General features: G+C 35.5%; 1 protein-coding gene across 2 annotated transcripts; it reads right to left on the bottom strand.

Annotated features, from left to right (window-relative positions):
- Positions 1 to 49: 49 nt before the first annotated feature.
- On the bottom strand, positions 50 to 12639 carry ddx6 (DEAD (Asp-Glu-Ala-Asp) box helicase 6). Of its 2 annotated transcripts, none has more exons than XM_051135297.1 (14): positions 12522 to 12639; positions 10355 to 10970; positions 10197 to 10260; positions 9993 to 10097; positions 8723 to 8852; positions 8457 to 8603; positions 8255 to 8349; positions 8042 to 8164; positions 6093 to 6221; positions 5849 to 5965; positions 5585 to 5648; positions 3359 to 3460; positions 3063 to 3247; positions 50 to 2954 (listed from the first exon to the last, which is right to left on the bottom strand). In XM_051135297.1, exons 2-13 carry the CDS (start codon positions 10555 to 10557, stop codon positions 3072 to 3074), a joined length of 1455 nt encoding a protein of 484 aa, XP_050991254.1. In that variant the 5' UTR covers positions 10558 to 10970; positions 12522 to 12639; the 3' UTR covers positions 50 to 2954; positions 3063 to 3071. The 2 variants fall into 2 exon arrangements, with proteins under 2 accessions (XP_050991254.1, XP_050991255.1); XM_051135298.1 differs by lacking the exon at positions 12522 to 12639 and adding an exon at positions 11667 to 12513.
- Positions 12640 to 12657: the final 18 nt, after the last annotated feature.

The raw sequence follows: 12657 nt of genomic DNA, 5'->3' as shown, positions 1-12657 counted from the left end.
AAACAACCTAAAATTAAATCAAAACCCCAACCACCATGGCAAAGACCACAGCACATCCAATCACATGCTGCTTTACAGCATCTCAGGAACGAACCGTGATTTTCACGGCAAGTGGTTACTGAAAAACACCGGGCTGCTGCCAAAAAGCCCAGTAACTCATATACTCCTCTCTATGGGTAGATGTTTAAAATCCCTACAACAAACCAAAACAGATTAGACTGGTGATGTGCACACCAAGGGATATGCGCTATAGAGAAGAGAATACAAGCTTGGATTCAGCAAATGTCACTGGGAAAAGGTTGCATGTTCTACAATATGGGATAAATAATTTTTGCTCATAATTTGGTAATCACACAGAACTAATTTGAATTGTATCAGGGAAAAGTAACAGCAACATGCCACAGTAGACAAAGCCAATCCATTTAAAAAAAAAAAACATCTCACCTGTTTTGACCTTCTAACGGGGACGTTGTTGATATTAAACTCCAACGTAAAATTAAGTAAATTCTGTGCCAATAATCACAAAAGGCAAAACTGTATCCCTCCCAACCTCCAACCCACCCCATAAAGAGGCAACCCTCAAAACATCATGGGTCAAAATGCATAACTTATTCAAAAAGCAGCAGAAGGGCTAAAGTGTCTCAAGCAAGCCCCTGTCAATCCCCAGAAACAAGGAGAAAAAAAAAAAAAAAAAAAAAAAAAAAAAAAAAAGGCTATTAGTGTTTGGAGGGGGATAAATATTCTGCTGCAAAAGAAAATGAAATCATTTGGTTATCAGCACCCATGAATTTCCCAGATACCCATCCCACGTTAAATACCCTTATCCCGACCACAATACTTCCTCAAAACAAAAAAAACAAAAAAAAAAAAAACAAAAAACAAAAATCTCCCCTTCGGTCTATACACCTCTGCCCTAACCGAGGAAGTGCTCCCAAGAACATGTGCAGCCCGTATTATTGCCCAACCCTTGAACTAAAGTTCAAACTTAAGTGCAGCCCACACTGCAAAGGTTTAGATTCTTCTGTTAAGTCTGTGCAGCATCTCAAGAACATGGTCTTGTTACAAAAAAGCCTGCTGACTCACGATGCACTGCATGTCTCTGCCGCTACATTATGTCAGTCCATCGTTTAGAAGTCTTGGCATCCAGTTGTGTTTTTTTTGTCCATTTTTCCTTTTTCCAATGTGAACATCCAACTCTTTCAATCCTCCCACCCCAAACGGTCTGTTTAAAGTCATGTCCTAGAGAACACAGACCCATGTAACAGCTACACATCTCGCTTATAAATTCAACATTTTTGCACGTTGCCAATTCGAGCTGCACTGCAGCGAGTAGCACTATTACATGATGAAAATATTAAATTACCTCCATGTTTAGAGTCGCCCAGGCTAGGGGACCCTGCTGAGTGCCTCATAAGTCAGTGTTACAAGCTAAAGGCTGGAACGCAAATAAGCCTCATGTTTTCACAACCCTTAAATGAGGCCATTTATTTGAGTAACCCATGTCAGGAACTTTTGTCAACACTGGGTAAAGGATGAGAGTTAATAATTTAGAGTGAACAAGTGCTACTGAACACCTACTGAAATGCTTAGAAGCTTGCACACACAACTTTAAACAAGGTATTTTTGGATTTAAAACAAGCCCAATTTTTTGTTATAACAAAACTGGTAAACTCTGCTAAACTCATTTCCCAAAGGGGAAAAAAAGGGGGGGGGGGCATAAGCTAAATAGTGCCACCCAGTGCTGACAGAATCCTGATTTTTTTTTTTTTTTAAAAAGATCTTTCCAACATTCTTCTCAAATGGTCATCCAGCCTTTTTAGCTCGTTTTAAAACAATCCAATTTAAAAAAAAAAAAAAGTAAATGAAGTATTTACAAAATGTTTACAATGTGCCAGATCTGTATAAATGGCACATTTAGGACAGAGTGCCCACCCAATAAGAATGCAAAATTGCACAAATCAGGAGGAAAGGGAAGGGGGAAAAAAAAGAAACAAAAAAAGACAAAGAAGTCCACATTCGTCTCGAAGCGGGAGTCCTCATGGCCAAGGAGAAAGGCTGGTCTGAGTCTGGTCAAGTCTCTTAGTGTTGGCCCACTGAAGACAGAGGGGGAAAGAGATACGGGTCTCTAGAGGCATGGCATGTTCCATGAGCGGATGAAGGAAAAAAGCCATTGGGAGCCTTGTGGGATTTCTGAAAGCTTGCCACAGGAACATTAGCCCCTATTATTGTCATTATGCCCACTGATATCATCTCAGTTCTCCAGGGGGCTTCTCTTCACACCATAGTCAAATATGTCAGAGACTGCACAAATCACACATGCCACCCCATCCTCTCTCCCGCTGTGAAATCCTGTTCTTCGTTGCCCCGAAAAATCTACAGGTAGCAAATGCAAAACTATTCTTCTGATGTCAAACAGGAGGGGGCAGACAAGCAATACCAAAAGCCAGAGAAAAACACCATGTCTTAAAATGAAGAGTCATGAGGGAAAAAAAAAAAAAAAAAAAAAAAAAAAATCAGGTTATTACTTTTTGAACAAGTTAGACTGCTTGTTAAGGCACTTGTTTCAAATGACTAGAAACATGAAGATGAGCAGAGGAACAGAGAGTGGGGTGAGAATGTGCTTGCAGGCGATGAGTAGTCGTTTTTTTCTTGGGTGATACATCCTCATGTCCCCTCTTTCCCTCCTCAAGAAATCTGAAGTCTTCAGGATGAAAATATCAATGCAGCAGTCCTTTATTAGGCCATGAGTCCTTCCCGATTATTGGGCCGTCGCAACATCACATTCCTTGTGGTGGCACCAAAAAAGAAAGCAAAAAAAAAAAAGTGGGGGAAGAGGAAGACAGACGGAAGATATAGTTTAAAGAGGAAAAAAAAAAAAAAAAAAAAAGTCCCCTATTCCCTAGACACAGTAGGGAAGGAAAAAAGGTGGGGATAGAGGACTAAAGATTGGTGATCTGGAGGGGGTAGAAAAGAAGAAGAAAAAAAAAAAAAAAAAAAATTAAAAATCAATCTTACTTGTACACTGTAAGCTCTAGTGTGACTGAACTCGTGTTTGAACTCACCTCTCCTGCTCACAGTTTAACCTCCTCTCCGCTCTCACTGTGGTACTCGGCCACATATAGACTCTTGTCAATACTGCTGGGAATAGGCTTGATTTCAGTACCCAGCTGTTCTTCAATACCTTTCAGGTTAAAGCGGTCATCATAGGTGATCAAGTTAATGGCGAGACCCAAGTGTCCAAATCGGCCTGGGGGGAAAGAAGGCCAATGTCATATAACATTTCAAAAGCCTGCCTGCCAAACTGTGACATTTCCAATGCAACAGCACTCGATCTCAGAGCGAATGAAACCTTACTCACCAGATCTGCCAATGCGATGGAGGTACGTCTCCCCAAGTTTGGGGAAATCAAAGTTGATCACCACATTCACAGCTTGTATATCAATTCCTCTTGTGAAGAGATCTAAAAAGAGAAAATAGGGTAGTCATTAAAGCTTATCAAGTTCTGGTTTATTTAGGGACATAATTCATTCAACTCACAATGTGATGCGAGTCACCATACTTCTTTTTACAATATGGTTCTCTTTCCATTTAACAAAATGAGATTTTAAGACAAATCAAGACAAAAGTGTTTTTTCTTTTATTATTTCTCAGACAAAATGTCACATTCCTTTGTGAAACTGTCAAAGTGTCAAATAACTAAACTAAGTATTAGTAGTAGTACATTTTTAATTAATGCCATGTCAGCATCTTAGGCTATTTTCAAGGCAAAAACAATTATAAAAAAAAAAAAAAAAAAAAAAAAAAATTAAAATACAATAAAAACAAAAATAAACAAGTTATAATACACAAGATTTTTTTTTTTAAGCAAGTTCGCGCCATAAGAGTTTTATACATGCATTAAAAGCAGGGACAGTCTGATAAAATGTTTGACAGAAAGGGGAATCTTGCAAAACATGCATTGCTATAATGTTTTACTTGGATATCTTTTGTCATCGTATTTTTCCTTTTGTTGCTACATTTTGTTTTTGTTTTTAATAGTCCCCTTTATATCAGTGTCTAACCACCAAATGTAAAAATAATTGTTTGTAAAAAAAAATAAATAAATAATTTTGAAAAGTTTGAAATTTCTAGATTGATTTCATGTAATTTATTATGTGTACATTTATCCTAGATTTCAGTCCATCTAAAACTAAGGTTGTCATCTGTGCCCTTTCCATTTAAAATTAGGTAAGTAGTGTTGTCATGATACCAAAATTGACTTCGATACCCGACTAAAATATCACGATAATACTACTGAACCGATACTATGGGTTTTACAACTACAATAAAACAAAGAAACAAATAAAATAAAGAGGGCCCTATGAAATCTGTAATTTTCTGGTAAATAAATTCTGGTAAATATTCCTTAAACATTGTTTTAATTATTTTTTATTAGTAGTAGTAGAAGTAGTAGTAGTAGTACTCTCTTTACATTAAGTAATATATTAATATTACTTAACAGTATTTCTGACTGTCAAGTTAAACCAAACTTTTATTTTGACGGGTTGCTGTGAAGACCTTTAGGATCTTCATTATATGATGATAGTTTTCCGCATAAGAAATGGTAAAATGCTCATGAAGTGACTCTCAGAGCAGTTCTAGACATTATATTAATGTGTTCATGTACTCATATACTGAGGTGGCAGAGGCTGAAAACACTGGGAGCGTCACACGTACGTGCGTAGTAAACAAAACTGCGCATCTGCTCCATTCACTAACACAGACACGCTGAAATACGGCTCTTATTAAAACGCATTCTTAAAGTACTGGTACTAGTAAAATGCAGAATCGTACCGTTTTTAAAGGCAGGGTATCACAACACATTTTAAGTACCAGTATATCGTGCAACACTAGAAGTAACCACTATTTTTTTTTAATCATGATTCGAACAAAGATGCTGCATACATGCTGCATGAGCGCTTTTTTTTTTCTTCTCCCATTTAAATCAGATTGTATAATTTCAAAATCTGAAGCAAAAACAGAACGGTTTGACTTTAGCTTTGTAAAACTATACTACATAAAACGTAATTTAATAATAGATGATCCAAGTGGAGATCATAGTTATTTTATCTATTAAAACAAAGCATTTCATCCCCCCTTTAAAAAAAAAAAAAAAAAAAAAAAAAAAAAAACACATGAAATCAAAAACAGCAAACATGCTCAGTGAAAACACATTCACTCTATAAAGTAGGTGGTGCTTATGGAAGAGCTGCATTTCCTTGGTTATCACTGTAAACTAAACAGCTGGGCTTATAAATATTACATTAAAATGTACATTATGCAGAGGCAAGATGGGAAAAAAAAAAATAAAAAAAAAGCCATCTAAACTTTTGAGGTCAGCTGGTTCTCCTCAGAGATACATTCATATAAACCCGCATACCACAACTGTACTGCAATTCATTTAAGTGTATCAACCTATAAATCAAATCACCACATTGTTATCGATTTTCAATTGGCTCCATTTGCATTGTTACATTCCTACTAACTTTAACTTAACGCATCTATCATGAAAAAGTAATCATACATTTTTTCCAAGTGTACTCACCAGTGCAGACAAGATTTCGACATAAGCCATTTCTGAAATCATGGAACACGCGGTTTCTGTGTTCCTAAAGGAAAATTTAAAACTTGTATTGGCATAAAAAGACACATAATTCAGAACGTCAACAGTTTGGCTGGTTTATAAAACCAAACTAATTAAAATGATAAATCCTGTATATCCTTCAGAATTCATTACATAAACACTTGCTCTATTTCAATACTCAGCCAACAGCAGTGCGGTAACACCACATGCCCCCTTTATTCCCACCTGTCTCATCTTGGCGTGAATGTAGAAACAGGAGTATCCAAGCTGAGAGATCTTCTTTGCCAGGAGCTCCACTCGCTGTGATGAATTGCAGAAGATTATAGACTGATTGATCTGGAGCTGAAAAACAAAAACAAACATTAAAATGGACGCCTGCATGTTCTCCAACAGTCAAGAGGACAGCAATCAAGTCTTCAAATCTTAGTCAGATTAAGTGTGGGATGCAGAAGGACCATAAGGTTTTTACCCTGGAGAACAGAGTATTAAGGCAATGGACTTTCTGCCTTTCAGTGACATAGGCGTAATACTGAGTAACACCCTTCAGGGTCAGCTCCTCCATCAGGTTTATCTCATAGGGCTTTTGCAGATGGGTGTTCTGTTGACAAATACAGAGTATATTAATACTTTCTGAACAATAAGACAGCCTTTGAACCTGTGTTGTCACGATACCAAAATTTTGATACGATACCGGACTAAAATATCACGATACTGAACCGATACTACGAAAAAAAACACACAGAACAGGAAAAGTAATTTAATAATAGATGATCCAAGTGGAAATTATAGTTATTTAATCTCTCTAAATAAACAAATCATTTCACCCCCCCCAGCAATTAATTAAAAGTTTAACAAAAATTTCGTTTTTAAGGTCCTATGAAATACGTTTTATTATTCTTCTCAAATTCAGTTTTGTTTGTGAATCTCTGTTTTCCATTCATTTTCTGGAATCTATTACAATCATTTCATTACATTTTAATAACCAAAAGCATCTCTAATGAATTTATAAAGGATAATTAGATTTGATAAAGAATTAATTTATGATATAATTATATTATATGAAACTGCGCATCTGCGCCATTCAATACCACAGACACGCTGAAATACGGCTCTTATTAAAATATACTTTTTAAATACTGGTATATCGTACAACACTACTTTGAACACAATTGCATAAAAAGATTAAGCTTTAGTACTAAAGCAGTACTACAGTTTCCATAAAAAAAAAACAAAAAAAAAAAAACCACACAACATTCAGTTGAAGTGGCGGTTTAAAAAAAAAAAAAAAAAAAAAAAAAAAAAATTAAAACACATATACATATACACATACATACACACATTTATAGACTGCTATTAATTTGACTGGCATTTAAATACAAAGTCTGCATATTTCTCTTCATATTTCTTATTCACGTCTCCGCGTGAATAAGTAGCACGGTTTCATCTACTACACACGCTCAAGCATGCGTGACTCTCGTGGTGTTATTACTAGTTTACTACTGTTAATTTTTTTTTTTTAAAGAAATAATTACAATGTGTCTTCCATTTTAACAGTAAATCCCATTTATTTGGCAAAAATAAAATGTTTAATTTTTCCTTAGTTAAAAGATAAATTAAATCAATGTTTTGCCTTCATTTGATAACCAGAAAACTTTAAATACACAGAATTTCTGAGTTGGAAAAAAAAATAATTTCATAAGGCTATTGTAAAAAATAGTTATGCACTCAAATAATGCTTAAAAAAAAAACAAAAAAAAAAAAAAAAACAACAACATTTACTTGAGTTCTAAACATTTTTAACCAACTTTTAATGAATTGGTGTTAAATTGTACTAGTTTCATGATTTTAATTAATTAGACATTAATAAAATTTAATTTAACCATTAAAAAGGAGTCCAGAAAAACTAAAATGAAAAAAAAAAAAAAAAAAAAAAAAAAAAGATACAGAGAAAAAAAGAAATTGAGAAAAAATAAAACTGATTTCACAGGGCCCTATAGAATAAAACATTTGTTGTTGTTTAAAAGTTAAAATTCTGTTCTTTTGACATATTGCATGTGTATATATTAATACAATAAAATATTCTGGGAGCCATGGAAACTTTGTGGAAAAAAAATAAAAAAAATAAAAACACGCTAGTGGTGCAGGAGACAAATATTTAGTAGTTTTCTTATTTACTACAATGTAACTACAACAGTGTAAAAATTCTTAAAAAGCATGATTATGATTTTGGCCAACATCAAGCAGCCACTGGCTAATTTATGAACCTCATGCACAGCAAATCATAACTTTTCATGTGTAAGCTGGTAACTGGTTAGTGACATTCGCAGTTCAATTACAATTAAAACAGTGTATACTTTAATAAAAACTAAGATGCATACTTCATTTTTATGCATAAAATGCATACATCAGTGGGCTTACCATGAACTTCTGCACACTCAGTGGGAAGGTGGCAGAGTACAGCAAAATTTGCCTTTGTTTGGGCAAAGAGCTCAGAATCTCCTCCATCATCTGTACAAAGTCCTGTGACAGGAGCTTATCTGCCTACTCAATAATATACAAGAGATATGAGAATTACTGTATGGCAGTTAACCTGGTAATTAGCATAACTACAAGATAAAGCTCTTCACACACCTCATCCAACACGATCATCTGTACTTGATTGACTTTGGCCACTCCCTTTTTGATGAGGTCTAAAATTCTTCCTGGAGTGGCAATGACAACATGCACTACAAAGGGAAGCATTTAATCCAGCGTGAGTCAGTGTTATGAAAAGGTATACGTAAAATAGTTGAAATGACTTTACAACTTTTCTGACCAATTTATGAACACTTGCCTGTTTCGTCAAGTCTCAAGATGTCATCACGGAGATTGGTTCCACCTGTAGTTGCCATGACCTTAACCCCGCCCATGTGTTTGCTGACCTGGATACATATCTGGCTCACTTGTAGAGCCAGTTCTCTAGTGGGCACAATAACCAACGCTGGAGAAAACATTTGAAGTATGAAGTCACTTAAACGCAATAGAGAAAGCATGTAAAACCTATAATTGTGAAACCTAATGAATTCTTGTAACTGTGCCAAAACCAAGATAGTCACCGACCTTGTATGCTGTCTTTCTTCAGGTCAATGCGTTCAAGTAAGGGAATGAGGTAGGCGCCACTTTTTCCTGTGCCGTTCTTGGCTCTGGCCAGAATGTCCCTCCCAGACAACGCAATGGGAATGCTCTCCTCCTGCAGGAACGAGTGAGAACACAGTAATGAGCAGATGGGCCTGATTAAACGCAGGCTTCTCTTGCCTTACAGTGGATGGAAACTGTATGGTCACTGATAGACAAAAAGGTTAACAAGCCTAAACTGTCTGTAAGAAACATTCAGTTAAACCATGGCAGTTTAAATAAAAAATAATAAATTTATAGACTGCTATTAATTTGCCTGCCATTTAAATACAATGTCTGCATGTTCTGCACGTTTCTGCATGAATGAGTAGCGCGGTTTCGTCTATTACACATGCTCAAGCATGCGTGACTCTTGTAGTGTTTTCAGCACCTGTTGTCTCACTTTGAGGACATGAACATCCTCTCTAGAGCTGCTAAGGATTCACTTCACAATTTCTTAAAAAAAAAAAAAAAAAAAAAAAAAAAAAATTGATGATTATGATTCTGTATAATCAGATACACACTGAAACTTCAAGATAACCAGTCAGAATAAAAAACATTTTACTTAACGCTGACACACACACAAAAACACATTACTAACATTACAACACAATGTACTTTAATAATAATAATAATAATAATAATAATAATAATAGTAACACATTTTTAAAATAATAAATGCAATTTACTCTGTTTTTAAAGAGTAAACCTCATTTTAGTTTGATTCTATTCATTAATTTGATTCATTAAAATTGTTCATTATTTATGCATTTAATTACAATCACTTAATACATTTGTATTTGTAACAAATCAAGGAAAGAAAAAAACTTTGGGAGAAGTTAAAAGTAATTTCACAAGGCTCTACATTTGTTGTGGTTAAAAACATCTAAGAAATTTCTGTTAAACTATGCAAGTTTCACAACTTGAATTAAGTATTGACCACCAAAACTGACCATTAAAATGAAATCAATTCTGAAAAATTGGGGGAAAAAAAAAAAATTAATAATAATATATATGAGATTTAATAAATATATATAGAATAATTTAATAGTAATAACAATAATAATAATAATAATAATATTATTATTATTATTATTATATTTAGATTAATTATATATATTCATAGGGCCCTACACTTGGTATTTGTAACTGGCTCTAAAAAACTAGACTGAGTTCTGAAATATTTGCCACCTTTTTTTTTCTTTTTGCCTTTTACCTGTATAGGTGACGGTTTCTCCCAGCCCATTTCAAAGATGCCCATAAGCAGCTCCCGTTTCAGGCAGTAATCCTCAAACTCGTTTCCCTTGGTCGCCGTCACGTCCTGTAAATTTCACGACCACAAGCAGCACATCAGTGAAAGATTCTGGTTCAGAGGATACTTTAAGAGACACACAAACACACGCGTTAGATACGGACTTACTGAAGTTTTCATGCGCAAATCCTTTGGAGGAAGCTTTAGATTCTTCTTCCAGTCATCCCCAGGCCTGATAAGAGGAGGGGGAAATGACATCAAATCCCAATCACCACCACAGTAAACCAGCACTCACAACATCATTTGCACTTTCCTCAAGGACTTACTTGATAATAGTGTTGGCTGTTGGTGCAGGCTGGGAGTTGCCATTGTTGACTGTGCTGGAGGGTTTGACCTGGGCTGGCTGCGTTGTTTGGGACCCACCTCCACCTCCTCCAGGACCACCCGCTGGCTTCACCGAGCCTCGCATTTGGCCATTTTGATTCGACAGTCCCAGAATCACTGGATTCTCCATTCTGGCTGTACTCATGACTTAAATATTCTCTCTTCCAAACAGTGAGTGACAATAAACAACAGTGGAGATAATACTTTATTTTAATGGGCTTGCAAAACAATTTGCAAGTTGTCCTTCCCACAGCTTTCTCAGTGTCCAAAGCGCACGAAAAAAAAGTTAAAGCGATATTTTTCACCAGTTCCTTGTTCCTCAATATGCAAGTCTCTTGTGGAACATCTCAGTGTCAATGTCACTCAAGCAACAGGTCACAGATATTATAAGCAGGAAGATTAGCTTCAATTATCCTTCCATAAATGAGTGAATCCCTCCTCTGCACAAGGAAAGTTTCACAGACCAGGGAGCAGGAAGCCAGTGTTAGTCTTTTCTATTATTCTGTCCATTCCTTTCTCTCCAATTAGTCAACATAAACGATTTCAAAGGTTTTCCACCTGTGTGAGAGAAAGAACACCGAAAAGCACATAATATTAAATGTCAAACACAACCACAAGTCACAATTTTAGTCAACACTGATACCAATTATATAGGGCAGGGTTTTCCCAGCCTATTCAAAGCAAGGCACCCTGCATCCAGACTCTCAGACAAACCAGGTGCCACCAATAATAATAATAAAGTCATTAAAAGGTTCCATTTCATACATAATTGTAGCACTTTACAGTTATCAGTTTGTTTTTAACTTTTCAAAAACATTACCTTAACGATCATCCTAGTACCACACTTTCAAAACAATATTATAAATATTCTAAATAATTTTGATAATATCCTCCACATTGCATAAATTATATTGATACATAAATTACTTAAAACATGCTGTCTCACACATACACACTTGATTCACAAATCTCCATTTTTAATTATTATTTCAAAATATTTTTTATATTTTTGACAAACAAGCAAGGCTGTGTTTTTAATGTTGTTTTACTGTTGTATAAGCTCGAAATGTCAAAATGTGCCCTGATTATTACACCCATTACTAATACAGACCAATTTGAGTAATTTATCATGTGCGATATTAATCTGTGGTAACACATTTTTACTAAACTAGCAGAGTAGCAGAAGAGTAAACACTACAGAAAAAAATTATACAGAAACGTGAAAGATTTGTACATATGAACCAAACCACAAACCTTATTAAATGTAAAAACTGACCACAGTAATGATGGCAGCAGCAGCAGCTGGCACAAAGTCAACACGATAGGCCCCATATTAACTCACACGCAGGTATTTACAGATTTCAAATGCATTAATAAGATGACTTCACTGATGTTGTGCTTGTAAAACAGGTGCAGCGGCACTTTGGCTAAACAGCTGTGGTATCTGGTTAAAATTAGAGACAACGTAAACGCACTTTAGTTAGCTTAAGTGAACCGAAAGTCCATAGTTCACGAAACTCACATACCGAACACGGTAAACCAAAATATCTCAATGTAACGCCGTTGTTATTTAGTTAACCCTGTTATATTTTAACCGTCTTGCGTCCACACAACGTCAAGCTCGCTGTCACGCAGCTAATGCTAATGTTTAGCTACGCAGCTACCGCTGGTGGTTTTATATCAGTCAGGTTTTAACAGTAGGATGTTGTTTAAACAGTTAGAAAATACAGCTATAATAATGTCGTTTTAATGTTGCTTCTGTTACCTGTAAAATTAAATATTTGAGCTGCGTGAGAGAAAAATATTAGCTCTGTGCTCGAGCTTGTTAGCTTCTGCGTCCACACGCAGGCCGCACGCGAATGAACAAACTCAAAGATTTACAATTAACGCTCTAAATGACTAAACACTTATTTTATAAACAATAATACATTAGATATATAACATTTACATCATACTAAAGCAATTCTCCGAATGCTGTAACATTAACTGAGCCGAACATTTTAAAAAGACACCACAGACAAGTATGTAAACACTTGGCTACAAAGAAGCCACAAAACGGATTTAAAATCGCACCACGTGCAACATAAATGTAACCTTTTGCAAACTTACCAAATGTGGCTGAGAATGTCTTTCTGTGTGTTTGTATTTGTGAATTATAGGTGTAGAGTTGTGACATATATTTAGGGGTGTAAAGCGAGTGTGTAAGATGGCTTCCAGTCATCTTTAAACCCTCCCATAATCAGTC

The sequence above is a fragment of the Labeo rohita genome, chromosome 18 (genome assembly GCF_022985175.1).
Source record: "Labeo rohita strain BAU-BD-2019 chromosome 18, IGBB_LRoh.1.0, whole genome shotgun sequence".
Classification (NCBI taxonomy): domain Eukaryota; kingdom Metazoa; phylum Chordata; class Actinopteri; order Cypriniformes; family Cyprinidae; genus Labeo; species Labeo rohita.
The sequence above is the reverse complement of the archived record's forward strand: the minus strand, read 5'-3'. Positions and strand labels throughout refer to the sequence as shown.